At 38.2% G+C, this 19,087-nt stretch overlaps 1 protein-coding gene across 4 annotated transcripts in view; it reads right to left on the bottom strand.

Annotated features, from left to right (window-relative positions):
* LOC103044440 (coiled-coil domain-containing protein 136) overlaps window positions 1-19,087 on the bottom strand; it is a 60,236-nt gene that overhangs the window by 30,101 nt on the left and 11,048 nt on the right. For all 4 annotated transcript variants that reach the window (XR_455017.4, XM_007252388.4, XM_007252389.4 and 1 more), the window contains exons 3-4: window positions 4,336-4,617; window positions 2,855-2,929 (exon numbers count right to left, since the gene is read on the bottom strand). Coding sequence is in view for 3 of the 4 variants with exons in the window: in XM_007252388.4 (XP_007252450.1) it covers window positions 2,855-2,929; window positions 4,336-4,617 (357 nt within the window). In the remaining variant the exon portion in view is untranslated. The remainder of the gene's footprint in view (window positions 1-2,854; window positions 2,930-4,335; window positions 4,618-19,087) is intronic.

Raw genomic sequence — 19,087 nt, 5'->3', positions numbered from 1 at the left:
TAAGTAAATGATGTGGGGTTGGTTGGTTGATGCTGCAGTTGTTCTGCAGGTTTAGGTTCAGCAACAGTATGTGCTGCTGAAAAAATGAGGTCAGCTGACTACCTGAATATACTGAATATAGACCAGGTTACTAGATCAATTGATTTTTTCTTCATATTCCAAGATGACAATGTCAGGATTCATGGTGCTGGAATTGTGAAAGAGTGATTCAGGATTCAGGGAGCATGAGATCATCATTTTCACACATAGATTGAGAGACAGTTCACCACAGAGTCCAGATCTTAACCTCATTGAGAATCTTTGGGATGTGCTGGATGGAGAAGAGCTGCTTTGTGAAGTGGTCAGACTCTACCATCATCAATGCTGCTGCAAGATCCTGGTAAAAAATTAATCCAGCAACACTGGATTGAAATAAATCTTGTGACATTGCAGAAGCTTATTGAAACAATGCCACAGTGAATGCGTCAAAGCAATCAAAGCCAAAGGCGATCCAACAGAATATTAGAGTGTGTGTGTGCCTTTTTTGTGTGGTTTTTCACTCACCTGTTTTGTATGTGATCTGACAATAGATCTGATTTGATTTTAAGTTTGAAGATGCACACTACGCAAATAGGGTTCTAAATATTGCTAAAAAAAAAAAGGGTTCTTACAGTTCCACTACAGTACCAATAGTGGAACCCTGTACAAGATGCTTGCTGTAGCATTTTGCCAATTTTTGACACTATTATTTATTCAAACAGTACTTTTTTCCTCATTTTTCCTTCAAAGAGGCAGCATGAACTACATGATCCAGCACTCAGTTGTATAGAGACGAGACGTTGGCTGTTCAGGACAACAGATCACTTTGTTATGAGCTTGTCTCTGGCCATCTCTGACCTGCATGTTCTCGCTCGCTGCGGCTACAAGACATCGAGTGACTGATATCATGGAGATAACCACCAACAGAGTGGAGAGTCATAAAACCTCTGAAAGTATATTATGGCTACTCAGGGGACAGAGCTTGGTCTAAGTTTCTATGACCGATGCTTTTGGCTGTAATACGACAACATTCCAACACATTAAAAAAGAATAAGAGCTTCATCTATAAAAGAAGAGAACATTCTTTATAGCAGACAGAGTTATGAATAACAAAGCGGTCTCTATAAATCACAAAGGGGTTTTAGTTCCGCCAAGGACAGTATGACAGATTGGGCCCGTGTTTGTTCATTAGTTATATTTATAAATCAGCTCGGCCACAATAAGGGCCAACATTAAGGGAAAGAGAAATAGATATTCATTCGTCAACACCCAAACATGCTGTCTGCAGTATCTGAGATTTAAAAAATTAGTATCGGAGAAACAGAAGGCTCTATTTCTCTGGTTTTGCAGGCTTTTGGAGTCACTTTATTAGGTACATTTTATTGCTAATACCAGGTTGGAACTCCTTTAAGCTTCAGAACTGCCTTAATCCTTCATGGCACAGATTCAACAAGGTACTGGAAACATTCCTCAGAGAGTCTGGTCCATATTGACATGGGAGCATCTCCCGTTCCACCACATCCCAAAGTTGCTCTATTGGATTGAGATCTCGTGAATGTGGAGGACATTCCAGTACAGTGAACTCAGAATTCATTGTCGTGTTCAAGAAACAAGTCTGAGATGATTCTCTAGTGCTTTATGACATGGCGCATTATCCTGCTGGAAGTAGCATCAGAAGATACAGGTACACTGTGGTCATAAAGGGATGGATGGATATGGTCAGCAACAATACTCAAGTAGGCTGTGGCGTTGATGTGACACTATGCTCTGAATGGGTACTAATGGGCCCAAAGCAGAGTGTGCAGTGAAAATATCCCCACCATTGATACAAGGCAGGATGGATCCATGCTTTCATCCATGTTATTGATGCCAAATTCTGACCCTACCATCCGAATGTCGCAGCAGAAATCGGGTCTCATCAGATCCTCTATTGTCCAGTTTTTGGTGAGTCTGTGTGAATTGTAGCCTCAGTTTCCTCAGGTTCTTTGCTGACAGGAGCTGCACCCAGTGTGATCTTCTGCTGCTGTAGCTCAACATCTTCCTCAAGGTTGGACGTGTTATGTTGTGTGTTCAGAGATGCTCTTCTTCTGCAGACCTCGGTTGTAACGAATGTTTTTTTATTTGAGTTACTGTTGATGTTCTATCAGCTGGAACCAGTCTGGCTGTTCTCCTCTGAAATCACAGCACTGAATACAGCTCACTGGATATTTTCTCTTTTTCAGATCATGCTCTGTAAACTCTAGAGATGAAAATCTTGTGCGTGAAAATCCCAGTAGATCAGCAGTTTCTGAAATACTTAGGCACCAAAAACCATGCCACATTCAAAATCACTTAAAGCTCCACTAGGTAGGATTGAGATTTTGTGCTCGTGGGCTCCCCCTACAGTTGCAGAGTGTAATAAATGTTTCAGGCAGATTAGTTTCTCTTTCTCGTTTTCTGACTTTCACAGACATATTCGGTCTCTTTCCAGCTTCTGCCAGAGTGTCTGTATGTTAGTTTGTAAAGAATGAACCAGTAGTCCTTGTAGAACTGTTAGAACTAAAGGTCAGAAAGCAGGTCGCAGTTCTTGTGAGCGTTGGTCGCGGCCGCCATGGAAAACTTACAGATTCTGGTTTGAGCTCAGAGGAGCTCCGGCACAGACACGAGAGCCCCGCTATTCCTCCTATTACACCTCAATGCAGCACTGCAGTGAGTTTCAAGCTGTAATTTTACCTCTTTAAAAAGATCAAAAATCAAGAAAATCCTGATTCAACATTTGCATTAATGAGCAGTTGGACAGGTGTACCTAATAAAGTGGTAGGTGAGTGTACGTGTATGAGTGCATATACTGAAATACCTTGAAGATTCTGGATCTGTCTGGTAAAGCTCTCGGCCTGGTGGGCGCTGGCTAAACGTTCTTCTTCCAAAAGACCTACAGAGGCAGGACAACACTTGGTTATACCACATATAAAGGCCACATACATAAGCAGTGAGTAACACATTTATAAACAGTAATAGTCCAGCTAATGTAAGAACAGCTAATGACAGCATTGTATAGATGCCACAAGTTTTATGAAGGTAATTGCGTTATAATGGAATAAGTGCCCCCTAATGTGACACCAATGCCCTCATTATCCAGTCACTGACTCTTAGTGGGCTGTCTCCTCATGGCAGAGCTGCAGCTGTGCCAAAGTTCTTTCACCACATTCTTATAATAGATTTAATTATGCCCCATGGGATGTTGCAAACATTTCGATTTTTTGATAATCAAACTCTAATTGATGCCTCTATACAGGCTTAGTCTTTAAAAAATGTATTTACCTTGGCAAATAAAATAATGAGAGTTCAGTACTTGGAACAGGAATCCAAAACAGACTAGTTGATTTGTTATAGTACTTGACTTATATATATATTTACTCTCTAGAAAAAGCTCTAGACACGGCTGGTGAAATGGTAAAATGCTATGTTGACTAATGAGGTTGACTCCAAGGCAAAATGACAGGTTTTATTTTGTAACATTTAACCAATTTTTCACCCAAAGTCGTATATTTACCAAACTTATTGATAAACAGGTAACAGATTCCTGCAAATCTCTAGTTATGTCCAGAAACAGAAACAGCTCTGGAAAAAATAAAAGACCACCTAAAAATGACGAGTTTCTTTGATTTTACCCAATTTAAACCTCTGGAATATAATCAAGAGGAGGATGGATGATCACAAGCCATCAAACCAAACTGAACTACTTGAATACGGTTTGAATTAGTTGAATAAAGTTATCCAAAAGCAGTGTGTAAGACTGGTGGAGGAGAACATGTCAAGATGCATTAAAACTGTGATTAAAAACCAGGGTTTTTCCACCAAATATTGATTTCTGAACTTTTAAAACTTTGCATTATTTGATGTCTGAAAGCTCTGCACCTTTGTATTGTTATTTCAGCCATTTCTCATTTTCTGCAAATAAATGATCTAAATGACAATTTTTATTTGGAATTTGGGAGAAATGTTGTCTGCAGTTTATAGAATAAAAGAATGTTCATATCCCTACAAATAACAAATTAAGTCTTTTGTCTGATTCAGAAACTAAAGTGGTCTCTTAATTTTTTAGAGCTGTATGTGTGTGTATGTCTGTGTGTGTATGTCTGTGTGTGTATGTCTGTGTGTTTGAGTGTGTGTGTTTTGAGTGGGGTGGTGTGTGATTCAGCAGAAACTGTGGGACAGCTGCCCACACTAGGCAGTGACAGCTGAGCATGTTGACCTGGGAACTCCCAGCAGCGATGTCCCAAAAACATGACTACACCCCCCCCCCCCACACACACACACACACAGACTCTGTCACACCTTGCAGCTCGCTGTAGCTGTCCTCGTGTCGCTGGGACACTTCTCTGGCCTCCTCCAGTTCCAGGAGAAGCTGGACCACCTGAGATCGAAGCTCCTCCACCTCCTCCTCATCCTCCAGCACCATCACATTCTCCTTCTCTCCATTTCCCTCCTCCACTCCCTTCTCTCCGTTCCCCACCTCCACCTCCTTCTCCTCCTTCTCATCATTCTCCTCCAGAGATTCCCTCTCTTTAGCTGTCAGCACATTCCCTGGCCTCTCCGTCTTCAACTCACACAGGTCATCTAATACAAAGAGAGAGAGAGAGAAAGAGAGAGAGAGAGAGAGAGACAGAGAGAGACAGAATTTGGTTCATTTGGGTGGACATGTTATTTATGTACACGCAGTTATGTATTATTATTATTTTCTTGAGAATCCTTAGGTCTTTCCTGTTTAATAAAACCAAAAGTGGTGGAATGTGATATAGATCATTACTAATTTCATTTTTTCTTATATTGCATCAAAATCAAATCAAAGACATGAGGTAAGGATTCATTTAAACACATTTTTCAGATTTTCTTCTCAGACAAACTTAAAAAGCTTAAATGCTTCTTCTAGTCAATAAGTGTTTATCTGCTTAGTAAAACTGCAATAAATACACATTATTGTATTCATATAAAAAGTATGTTTTATGTGTTTATCGTATTGTACACAACAATATCGGCGTTTTTTGACACTATAATAAAACTCCATATTGTGATATCGCAATATTCTTAAAAAAACACCTATTTTGTTTGTTTGCAGTTTATACGTATTTGATTATACTGTATAAAACTTTAAGCATTTATTTATTTACCTGTTGATTATTATGGCTTACAGCCAATAAAATAGGCCAAAAATCAGTGTCTCAGAAAATTTGAATATTATATAAAACTAATTGGCACTATTGCCAGTGTGGACAGTGTGCCAAGTCCTGCTGCAAAATGAAATCCGCATGTTCATTGTAATCTGCTGGTGTTGATCCACTGTGTTTTATTATCAAGTCTAAAGTCAGTGCAGTTTTGTTTTCCCCCAAAATCTTACAGGACTTCATGCTTCCCTCTGCTACTGACAACTTTTATGAAGATGCAGATTTCATTTTCCAGCAGGACTTGGCACACTGCTGAAAGTACCAATTGGTCTTATATAATATTCTAATTTTCTGAGACACTGAATTTTGTTTGTTGGCTGTAAGACATAATCATCAACAGTAAAAGAAATACGCTCTTAAAATAGATCACTCTTTGTGTAATACATCTATATAATTTATGAGTTTCACATTTACAACTAAATTAATGAAATATATTTACCTTTCAATTATATATTTTTAGATGCTCTATTATATAAATTTGCTTTAGGCCCAGTTCTTCTCTTTGATCTTAATATACACAGTCCAGACCCCTCTCATCTACACCTGCCCCACCCCCCAACCCCCCACACACACACACACACACACACACACACAGCTCCAAAACACCCCCACAAACACACACTCAGCCCCAAAACACCCCACACATTCTGCAATTAACTGCCATCGCCCATCTGTTTCACCTGTTGTCAATTAGGGAGCATGTTCTCACACACACACACACACACACACACACACACACACACTTTTCATAGCCAGACAAAACTTGGGCATAGCAGGCAGGAGGGGCGGCTGTAAAGCAGCACGGGCGCCCTCTCCTGGTAAACGTAAGTACACAACACAAGCTCAGGGCACATTCACAGATTAAACACAAATAAAACCTGTTTTGCTGAGTTTAAATCTGATTAAAACGTTTAAGATAACGTGTTTGAGCGTTTAAAGCAGTCTAGAACTGTCTGAATGCAGTTTGCTGATTTATTTTTATGTATAATTCCGTATTTATTTATCTTTTTTGTAGTAAAGTTATTCTGACAACAGAATAAAAAATACTACATTAGCTGGAATCATTTTAAATGTTTCTTTTAGTGTGATGAATCCAAAATATGAGATTTGTGTAAACCTTTTAAGCCTCTCCACATTTTGTGTTTGACTCTAATGTGTATGTGTGTACTCGCTGGCTTTATCTCCCCTCAAACATATATCAAATACATACTAGTATTTTAATTGACACCACTAATATAAATATAACTGAATTTTACATTTCTTACATTCATTTTTTTTTTATCACAGAATATTGATGTGATTAATTGGATTATGTGTTTTAATCGATTGACACCACTACATTCTATTGTAGATATCTTGCCTTTCTTACTAGCTAATGAATTGTCATTCTGATAAGTCAAAATGCAATTTTAGATATCTAAAATTAAACTCTGAGTAATCAGATAAATCAGCAGTTTTTAGCTCCGAGCTAAAGGAGAGGCTGTAGTTTCCCAAAGGGAACGTCAGTGTAGATCAATGACAGACTGACCTCTCTCTACCCTCTCCCCTTCTGTCTCTCTCTCTCTCTCTCTCTCTCTCTCTCTCTCTCTCTCTCTCTCTCTCTCTCTCTCTCTTCCTCTCTCTGTCCTCTGCCCCTCTCGCCCTGCCGGCGCCCCTCATCAGAATCACAACCGAGGAGCCAGTCACATAAAAATAGCACAACACTCACTCTCACTTTCTCTACTCTATCCATCACTCATCCTCTCTCATCAATCAATTCCTGCCCTAACTCTTTTACAGCTCTACTTTTATTCTACCTATCACCTGTTTTTCAGTCTCCTCACCTTCTCTCTCTCTCTCTCTCTCTCTCTCTCTTTCTCAGAGTGAATGCTCCTGGCTGTTGACAGGTGTTGGAGTCGCTTGTGTCGTCGTGTGTGTGTGTGTGTGTGCTTTCTCTCACCTCTATGCTTAACCTTTGAACCTGGGCCACCAGTCAGTCTTAGTCAGCCACACTGCTTTCATTCACTCACTCCTCTCTCTCTCTTTCTCTCCTTCTCTCCTTTTTTTTACTCTCTCTCTCTTTCTCTCTCCCTCTCTTAGTCACTATCAATGAAAGAGACTCAAGGCTAGAGTCCTGTTACTCGGTTTAACGCAGGCAGCTTGTGATTGTGCGCATTGAATGTTTTGAAATATCTTTGAATAAGGTGTGCAGTGAAGGCTGGGACATGATTTAGAAGTTTTGTGCCTCATGAATCACCGAACTGATGAGCTGTGTATGTACATTGAGCAAAGTTTACAGGATTAGTTTCTCAGGGGATCCTGGGGTAATCACTGTGATTTTATTCCTGTCCAGAACGACCATGTATATGTTTTTCTCAGATATCGCCTCAGAAAATTACAGGCTAAATTATCTACTGTTTTTCACTGAACTCTGTGGTCCTCAGGTAATTTTAGTCCCGTCCGGACGCACATCTCTGAGTTTCATCACCTAGAGTTTAAAAAAATTGCTATTTGTCCACATGGGACGAACCACTAGCTTGCAGTTAGCCGCTAATGCTAATACTCCTGCTTTAGTGGAAATCGGTAAATCTAAGCTTACTGTAAATAAACGGAGGCACTTTACTCACCCAAATAAACAGTTTTAAGGAGAGAAATCTGTGTAGATTTACATCCAGCACTCGTTTGACTCATCTGAAATGTTTTTTTTTTTAAGAATTACAGTCTCGCCACCCTCGCCAAATAAGACCTGCTGAATTTAGAAGGAAACATGGCAATACCCCTGTTCCTACTACTAATAAATACTAGTTACTAACGTCGCATAAAATATGCCTCATAATCCGGTGCCCCTCAAGTATGAAAACAGACCATAAAATAGACGTTTATTGATAGTGCGGTTTATAATCCGGTGCGCCATATAGTGCGAAAAATATGGTAAATATTAAAAGTCTAGCATCGTCCTAACATACTATCAGAAGTGCTGTAAATGTGCTAGCACAAATGAGTGTCATGACATACCATCAGACAAAAATGCTCATATGCAACAGTACAAGATAAGATAAATCTTTATTAATAACACAGCTGGGAAATTTACCATGTTACAGAAGAGCAGAGGTCAGGAAATATACCAAAAAAAAAAAAAAATAAATAATCAAAATAACTACGGTTAGAGTAAGCATGCTTTCATGGTTCATGATTATGCATTGGCATTACAATGTCTATTCAGAATTTCACACACACCATGCTACGCTATATTAAACTGGACTAATTATTCTCATGTCTTGTAATAAAACATGCAGATGGTCAGTGTTTAAGTATTAACAATCTCCATTATATGCTTAGAAAAGCATATTATGTTGTAATTTATCTCAATAACAATGCCTTATTGTCATTTTGCCCACCCATATATCAAAGAGAAACTCATATAACGGATTACACAGTTGCCAAATGAAAGCTCCGCTGGCTCCACTGAGAGGTGTCTTGTAATAGCGTGTCAGGCCTTGTCGTAATGGGCATAGCGCTTAGACAGCCAGCCTCCTATTGCTGAATGCAGTAGACATCAGGCCTGACAAGACGATTCACCTCTGTGATCCTCTTAGATGCCTTTGGAGGATTACTGAAATCTGTTTCTCTGCCAGATAAATTGCTCCGTCTCTCCCTCTGTCTCTGCAGCTGTCATTCTCCCTCTGTCCCTCGTGTGTGTGTTTAGTCTTTCAATCTGCATTTCAGTTTAATAAGAATCATGTTATACAACAGGAAAAGTAAAATTAAACTCAATGCAATGTACTATTTAAAATTCTGTATAATTAAACATATGTATACAGTAAAAGTCCCAAATCCTCCAATATCAGACATCAGTATGCCCTTTCAAATGGAATATGAAGATGATGTGGACTTTGTAGACAAGAAAAAAAACACCCATCAACAAGCTCCAATCCATTGCAGTAGCACACCTTAGAGACAACAACCTCTTTATGAATGAGTCAAAGACGCCCATAGAGTTCACCCATGTGTATCTTGCTGAATCACTGGATCTTAAGGCTGATGGTCAACCAAGCAAAAGCAAGAAAAAGTGGTGCAAAAACAAAGTTCTGTGCTCTCTCCTCTGCAGTATTGCCGACATCTATTACTCTACACCCTGGGGAACATAGCTGAAAATCCAGCTAAGGTTATACAATGCATAATGTATTTCCATTATGCTGTAAAACTGTAACAGCTGCCATGAAGGCTAGCCTGAATAGACTGGATGCCATAAGAATAAGAGACCACTTAATTATGATGTTTTTCCTTGATTTTACCAATTTTTTGCACCAGGAGTGGCATAAAGTTAACCAAAAGCAGTGTGTAAGACTGGTGGAGGTGAACATGCCAGGATGCATGAAAACTGTGATTAAAAACAGGGTTATTCCACCAAATATTGCACCAAAAATTAATTATCTGCATTATTTGAGGTCTGAAAGCTCTGCATCTTTTTTGTTATTTTAGTCATTTCTCATTTTCTTCAAATAAATGCTCTAAGAGACTCTAATTTGGGAGAAATGTTGTCTGTAAAACAACAGTTTTCATTTAACTCAATCATATACCTATAAATAGCAAAATCACAGAAACTGATTCAGAAATGGAAGCGGTCTCTTAATTTTTTCCAGAGCTGTATATATATATATATATATATATATATTCTTTTGAGGTCTTTCTAAGAAGCATTCTGAAAAAAACACTTCCAAGCTAAATTTTGCATATCATCTGCTGACTTCATGTATATTAGAGTAAACACAATGTTCTGCACATGAATGTAATATAAATGTTCATAGATTATTTATATGAGTGTCGTATAGCATGGAAAGTTAATGCATTAGGGTTAGCGTTATTCTCATGCACCTGAAAAACACACACCACGAAGCAGGAGGGCCAGGATGTCTTGCAAGACTTCCTGTTTAGTCTGTTTTTCTAAATAAAGCTTATCTTGGTCTGTACATACGAATCATTTCCGGGTTATCAGAAGTATCAAGCATGTGTGTGTGTATGTGAAATATACAGTGAGGGGAAAAACAGTGAGGGACTAAAATTATGATTAAAATCTCTTCATCCGGATAGAGTGAATACGATTGTGGTTGGATGAGAAGTATATAAAACATATATCATTCCAACACCCTACTGGATTGGTGGCAGAGACTCAAGAAAACTTGAGCCAAATTTCCTTTAATAATTCCTTTAATTTAAATTTAATATATTTAAATTGTATTATAATACAGCTGAAACAGGGAGCCTAGTGCATCGCAAAATATCAACATTAACATTTTAATATAACATTATTGTCAGGTTGGCGTTTAGTAAAATGTGTTTTGGGGAGGGGGCAGTAGTGCACTATAGGACTCTGTGGGTGTGGCCTAAGCTTTTGTCCTTAATCGCATTTATTTCCTCTTACATTACTTTTACTTTTATACTTACTTACTGCAGTGTTTACTTTTATAAGTAGTTTTGAAACCAGTACTTCTAAACTTTTACTCACAGTACAGGCCAAAAGTTTGGACACACCTTCTCGTTTTCAATGCGTTTTCTTTATTTTCATGACTATTTACATTGTAGATTCTCACTGAAGGCATCAAAACTATGAATGAACACATGTGTAGTTTTATGTACTTAACAAAAAAAAGGTGAAATAACTAAAAAAAATAATTATATACTAGTTTCTTTAAAATAGCCACTCTTTGCTCTGATTACTGCTTTGCACACTCTTGGCATCATTCTCTCAAAGAGCTTCAAGAGGTGGCCACCTGAAATGAAAAGTTTTCCAACAGTTTTGAAGGAAGGAGTTCCCAGAGGTGTTTATTAGCACTTGTTGCTTCTTTGCCTTCTTCACTCTGTGCTCCAGCTCACCCCAAACCATCTGGATTGGGTTCAGGTCCGGTGACTGTGGAGGTTCAGCTCATTTTTGTTAAGTACATAGAACTCCACATGTGTTCATTCATAGTTTTAATGCCTTCAGTGAGAATCTACAATGTAAATAGTCATGAAAATAAAGAAAACGCATTGAAAAAGAAAAGGTGTGTCCAAACTTTTGGCCTGTACTGTATAAAGTAATGTCTAGGCAATAAAGCTTTGGGTTTTAGCTGTAAAATTACAGCTGGATGCCACTTAGCAGACATACCAACAGAGTGAAAATGCTTTTTAACCAGAGGTAATGTAATTACAACTAACTCCCTACGATATAAACATGAGCATTTGGAGCTGTGAACTCAAACAGAGCCAGTTTTTATTAGCTCATAGCCACAAAAAAAAAAAAACGAATGACACAATTACTCAAGTGGGCTCACAGCGAGGAGATTATGAGGTAAAGGCAATAACAGGCGTGGCAGCTCAATTAACAGAGCATGACTGGAGGGTCAGATTTGCTCTGAATTTTCCACATGAGGCTGACATACAGACTAGGTGTATAATTGAGGTTCTACTGTCTAAGGGATTAATAGCATGGAAGGGACACTCAGATACACTCAGATACACATATACAGTGTGCACACAATCATGCTCACATGTATATACACACTCACACACACTCACAATGCTCTCCCTTACTATCCCAATCAATAGCAGGCGTTGTCTTTCTCCAGGTCACAATTGTATCCTTGTAAATGGCTGATTGCTGACTTAAGCCAATAATAACGTAGGTGCAAATAACAGCCTGATCAGCCTCTCAATTATCTCCTCCACATCAGCAGCTCTGCTTTCTTCTCCTTTGTCCTTCTCCAGCTTTCTCCTGCTCTCTCTCTCTCTCTCTCTCTGTACTGTGCTGTAGAAAACAGAACTTTATTGAATTTTCTGAATTAAATGAGTACACCAGTTTACATGAATGAAACAGGTTTTATTCCACAAATACTGCTTTGTCTTTTATTTAAACATTCTACTTTCCAAAAGAATAATTGAAACCTAATTTTGCGTTGACATATCATTACTGCCATGGAAAAACCTTGTATGCTCAGAATGACATCTTGACAAAAGTGGCAACCAGAGGGGGGAAAATTATTTTAATGACCAGTAAGTTTCTTCTGCTCAAATGCTTAATTTAATTTGTACCAAACATGTTTTTGTTACTCTAAAAGTTTCCTTTTATTTACCTGTCCAAAGCCTATTGTTCCAAACGTTTTGATTTATGTATTTAAGTGTTCTCTGTCAAGCTTTTGCTGTTAGCTTTTGCAGGTAGCTGGTTTTAGATGTCCTTTATTGGTAAAGGTGGTTGACCAGCATAGGGTAAGTTTCATTTAACTGTGGTAATGCTGATCATTCTGGCCAACAAGTTTGGCGATGCTGGGAATGACCAGCATGGTCAAGATCGGCCATATTGATTCTTTAGCTCGTTAACCAGGATGATTAAGCATAAAGACCAGTTAAAGGATCATTAAGTATTATATTTTCAGTAGAAAATGATAAAATTATCAGGATGTATCATCAGATAATGAGGAAACATGCTTTAACAGGAGTTAAAGTACTGGCAGCTCTTCTCAGCAGTGCTTCAGCAAGTACATTTCTATGTGGACTGTGCAGTGCATCATGGGTCTCTGTGTTTGTTTTGGCCTCTGACTTTTGCCTGCTGCTCATTCCCCAACACTAACTCCACCCCTGAGGTTGCCAGTACGAAACACAACAGCAATACACAACAGTGGAGTGCGGTGCTGCAGCATGGAAGCTAGCAAGCAGGCTGGTTCAGCTGTAACCTTAGCTGCTACACAACCTAAAATACCTCAGCTTGTTTCAAAAAAGCTCAATTTCCAAAAATCTAGATCAGGCTGCAACAAGATAAAACAGTATGCTACTCAAATATAGATGTATATGTTATCTGCTGAACTAAGCTGTATATTACTAGGACCTGTAAACGAGTAACTCCAACCCTAGGGTGTGTATTTTGGAAGCAGTGGGTTTTTTCCAGGTATAACAGGCTTGGCTTAGGCTAATGCAGCTAGCGGTGCATAAAGCTAGGCTAGCTAACAACGGATAAAGTTCACATGAGCCGGTTTATAATATGACTTGTCATGCTTGCCAAGGTAGAAGTTACTGAACTCATCTTGCACTAGATTGTGTAGATTTAGCCTCCTCAACTTGGCAACCCGAGTGAGCTTCGCATCTGGGGAGGGGTGTGCGGGGCAGTCTCTCTCTCTCTGATTCTCTCTGTCTCTCTCTCTCCCTATCTGGCTCTCAACCAAATGGTGACATTGGTTTCCTGTTTATAGCTATATTCTCACTCCTATTACGCGACCTGTGGGTAACTGAAAACCAGCGTCCTTAACCTCCACACTAAGTCACTTACTCTCTCTCTCTCTCTCTCTCTCTCTCCCACACACACACACACACACACTGCAGAGCCCAGAGTTTCAGTCACTGCATACATTACACTGGCACAGCACTAAGGAAAAGTAAGGCCACACACACCCTGCGCACGCAGCACTCTTATATAATGTGTGCAGTTTCTTCACAGTTCTACAGAGAGGAGCGCTGTGGGAAGAATCCACTGCACCACAAGCCAGCAGGAAACCAGAGAGGGGTGGAAAATAGACGCACACACACACACATAAAACTTTGTATTCCCAACTTCACAGGCCGGGCCTATTTGCATTGCATTCTGTATTACTGCAAAGCTAAGGCTATTGCAACACTAACCTGGACCACAGTAACCAAAAGGAAATATTTCTGAATATTTCAGCTGTTTTTTTACCTTTTCCATTAATTAACACTGCATTTTTCCTCATCCTCCAATATGCACACAGGGCAACAGAAGATAGAGCATCAATCACAAGAACTAAATGATGGATCATTTTGGTATCACATGGAAGCTTGTGACTAGAGTTTAGAACGGGCCTAAAATATCCAGCCCGACCCGGCCCACCCCATACACTGTCATTTAGAACCTGAGCCCGAATTAAATCCAACATTTTTTGAGTAAGTAAAGCATTAAATTTAAGCTTTTTAAAAACATTTTCGGGATGTCTGAATGAGCAAAATCTGTTCAGAATTATGTTAATTAATAATCTTAATATGAAAAACTATATTTATTTATTATTATAGGCCTGTGGATTATTGTTCACATTGTGAACAATAATCCACAGGCCTATAATAATAAATAAATATTGTTTTTCATATTAAGCTTATGGTCTATGTGCAAAAAACACAAACAAAAAAAACAGTAATAAGGCGTAATACGGACAAGTGGAGTGTGCACTGCGCACTTTTTTTTAAGTGTTTTTTTTAAGTTTGATTTGTTACTTTGCTCTATTGTGATTATCACGCCATAACTTTATATGAAATAAAAATAACGGGTCGGGTCGTTTCGGGTTCGGGCAGAGAATCTAAGCTCTTTCTGTGACACAAAAAGTCAGATACACCTGTCTTCCTCCTCCAACATCAAACATAAGCGCTCCTCACAGCTACAGGCGTCCTTATCAGCTAATTGCAGGAAAGCCTGTAAACCACAGTAACAGTAACTTTCTGCTGCTAACCACAACAAGCAGAGATGCAAATAACCGTTCCCCTTTACAATCTCCCTCTTTTCTCCTCCATTAGTCGCAGCACTGCAGCTGGTGTGTGTGTGTGTGTGTGTGTGTGTGTGTGTGACTTCACTGCAGTAAGGCCTGGTTAAGTGTAGCCTGCAGGACCTGCGAGAGGTGAGGCCACACACAGCTGGTTAAATGCAGGCTGACAGCGAGGAACACTGAGAGCGGTGGTGAAAATAGATAGATATATGGGAGGACGGACCATGAAGAGAGAGAGAGAAGAGCCAACACAGGACACACACACACACACACACACACACATATACACACAAATAGTGGCACATTTCATGCTTGTTAGCAAGGCTTCCACTGCCCTCAAGAGCCAGAAATGCTGGCGTAATTGTCCAATAAGAAATGTAGTATTATTTGTTTCTCTTGATTCTCTTAATTTACCCTTGTGTGGTGTTCATATTTTTGTTACTCGTTTACTTTGTTACTTGTATTTAATTCAGCAAAATTAAGCAATTTTACATTAAAATGCTTTACACATGCTTGCTTCACCTAAATTGCAAGCAATATAAACAGCTTACATGGTTAATATTTGCCCTTTATCTTTCTTATGTTACATTTCTTTTAAAAAGTGCTACTCTTTTTTAAAATTCGTTTTTTTAATAAAATGTAAAAGAAAATGAATTAAACTCAAGATATGAGTAGAACATTAGTTTAGTTTCAAATTTACAAATGAAGCAATGTTCATTACCCCCTGCCCAAACATACTGTATGTAATATAAATGTGTAGGGGGGGGGGGGGGGGTGGGGGGTTGTACAGTGTGTGTTTATCGAAAATGTGTTTTGATATATGTTTTTCACAAAAAATGAGCCAATGCCAATGAGTTTGAGTTAGAAAAAATATTTTTTTAGTATCTTTTGATGAAAAATGAAAACGGGTCCCACAGACCCGAACACCACACAAGGGTTAAGACTCATGCACACTAGGGCTGCAACGATTAGTCGATATAATTGACAATGTCGATTATTTAAATTTGTCGACTACAAATTTCATTATCAACTAATCGTTAATTTGTCACAGTACCACATTACACAAAGGGCTGGGGACAAAAGCGCAATGGGAGACTTAGTTTGTGTCTCCAAAAATGCCCAAACACAACAGATTACATATTTAATCACTAAAAATCAGTAATTTCCATGTTTAAACAACATTCAGATATTTAAATGCCATTTAAACCTCATGTTCTGCTGTTTCTATCGTTTTTAGAGATGGCAGAAATAATCGTTGACTAATCGACTAATCGAAAAAATTATCATCAGATTAGTCGACTACCAAAATAATCATTTATTGCAGCCCTAATGCACACACTGTGTAAAACAGGGCAAAAAGAAACTCTAAAAAATGATGTTTATAGTTATGTTTTTTTAACTATAGTCAAATATTGAAGTTTATTACAAAATATTTCAAAGTAAAGATAATTGGCACTCATGTTTGGGTCTCACTATGTTTGGGCCTCAATCTGAACTCTATTTATTATGTATAAAATCTAGAGTTGTCTTGATCCAATCCAGTGGATCAGGATTAGTTCCGAGCCAGGCATATTTTAATTGGATCAGATATAAGCTATTTTAAGCCTGATTGACTTCTGATCCATATTTAAATTTAAATTACAATTACAAATGCATTTGCAGCATCCATATTATTTTTAAGGACGCTTTAAACACTATAACGTTTAAAAAGGCATTTTTTTAAAATATGCTTATATTTACATTTGCATACTTTGTTGTTGTGTTATTGAATAGTAATAATAACCTTTATGTGATAATGGTAGTTTGCGTGTTAGTTCTCTAAAATATTTTCTATCTGAACAATACCTGGTTAAATGTACTGTATATTAACTCTTTGTGCCCTGATATACACTGACGTGCCAAAGGTCATGGAAGAGCAGTATATGATTAGGAATGTGATCATGTGATCATGAAGTGTTCGCTCAGAGCACTCACACCTTTATAAATTGTGAGCTGATATCTTGTGAGTGAGGTTTAAGACTGGCCAACATGCTCATGGCAAGGAGGAGAAAGGATGAAACCTCTATCGCATGATATTTAAACTTTATTTTAAAGCCTACTTTTTGGGAGGTTCTAAATCTCTGTTGATATATCAATCTAAGTATTTGAGAACCACTGCTTCAGCATAACTGCATTGTGTTCTAACTGAATAATGTTGCCCTGAGACAACAAACTAAAAAATCACTGTTTTAGTAAGTAAATGGAAACTAAAAAGCCACAAATTTGAACAATAATTAAAAAAAAAAACATTGAAAGGACAGTGTAATAATCGAAAAAGTGGTTTGTTGCCTGAGGGCAACATCATTTCATAAAGGGTTAATTGTAATTCGCTTTTATTCTTAGCACACTGCATCATCACCCAATGCCCATCTATTTAATTAGATTAGTATTTTAACTACCAATGTCTGCTCTTCTATGAGCATCAAACTCCTCTGTCTTGAGGGCCTATTGGTATGAGCTGGACCAATGAGTGTTTTGGGGGCCGATACCGATCAACAGTGTTTTTCTATTGGCTGATTGCAGATACCAATCAGGTGGAGAGCTGAATGGGTCATTAATCTTTCCAGGCAAACTTGCTATTTAATTTGATTTTGCCTTTAATTTCTTCCATGTCGATCAGTATTTATTAAAAATATGAAAAAATATTACTTAAAAATATGTAATTTAAATTTTTCACTTTTATCCAATTAATAATTGATTAATAGACTAAATCTGATTTTTTAAAATGATATTTCTACGATGCACTACTAACACCCAGACTAATTATGCCTGTGCTTTTGTTTTAGATACTGGTACCATCCCCTCTTTAGGAGAGTAGCTGAAAACATCACACGTCACAATCAATAGCAGCAAAAGATAAAGGAAGGAGAGATTAAAGGACCCAGAAAACACTTCATGAGACACAGACGGACACAGACTGAAAGAGTGAGTGATGTTTCCTGAGATGAGAAGAGAATGCTGAAACACACACAAAACACACACACACTGTATGTCCTACTGTTTGTGGACACCCCTTCTAATGAATACATTCAGCTACTTTAATCTGCTGCACCCAATGCTGACAAAAAATACACACACACACACAGCATGTCTAGTCCCTGTAGAGAAGTATTGCCAATAGAATAAACCTGTAAAACTGTAGTAGATAAATATGAACCATTGGCACCATTCCTAATTCCAGTCATGGACTAAAGGGATACAAAGCCCCATAGTACTGAGGTGTCATGCAGTTGAACTGTGTTACGTGGAATGATTGAGCTCCATTTAATACTTTTGGGATGAGGTGGGGTAGTGATTATGCAGCATCCTAACCTCACTGAAATTTATGCCGATAAATGCAATCAAATCCTCACAGCAATGCTCCAAAAAGTACTAGAAAGTCTCGACTGGATTCTAGCAAAAACATGATACACGTTAGTGCTGGGCGATTATGGCCTAAAAAACATAATCTTGGATTTTTTCCACAAAAAATGACTCAAAGCTAAGTTTGAAAAAAAAAATATATATATATATATATAAAAAAATATATAGAGATTTAAAGCATTGTGTTCATATCACACACTGACCTGTGACTGAAAATTGAGGAAAAACGCACTAAACGAGTCACAGAAGAAACTTTGAAGGAGTGATTATATATGTATAATATATGTATAATGTATGCTAATATATGCTTTATGCCACCAGGTGTTTGTGTCGAAGTGCTGGAACCTTTTTCAGTACGAGCTCAGTCTTAGAACTAAGACGGATAAACACTAAGACGGATAAACACTTCAGAAATGAGGAGCGTTTTCAGATATTTTAGATTAAAAGGATCAAATGTCTGTATGTAAAATTGCGATTACTTCCTTTTTTTAAATCGCATTAAAACTGTAATTCGAATTAAACAAATTAATCGTGATTGACGCCCAGCGCTAATACACGTGTTTGTAATACTCTCCTTCATTTCAGAAGAAACAATTAATGAGTAGATTTTCCAATACTTTTATTCATAAAGTGAATACACACACACACACACACACTTTATTTTTATTCTGACTAGCCAAAACATTCTATTTGAAGAATATCAATGAGAAAACTGCCAGAGGGGATTGAAATCTGGGTGGAATAGATGTGTGTGTGGAAATGGTTGAAAATTACACTGTTCAGGACTCATCCTGCCAGCCGCTGTGAAATCTCGCCAAGCCAAGAGCGGCAAAGTACGCATCAGTGCAGCACACTATCTCTCATCAAACCTCGATAAAATCTTAACGAGACAGAGAGAGACAGAGAGAGAGAGACAGTGCGAGGTGTAATTGCAACTCATCTTTTGCTCTGTTGATTCAGTACGCTGCC

Source organism: Astyanax mexicanus, chromosome 2 (assembly GCF_023375975.1).
Source record: "Astyanax mexicanus isolate ESR-SI-001 chromosome 2, AstMex3_surface, whole genome shotgun sequence".
Classification (NCBI taxonomy): Eukaryota; Metazoa; Chordata; class Actinopteri; order Characiformes; family Acestrorhamphidae; genus Astyanax; species Astyanax mexicanus.
Note: the sequence above shows the minus strand (reverse complement) of the source record. Positions and strands in the feature narration are given on the sequence as shown.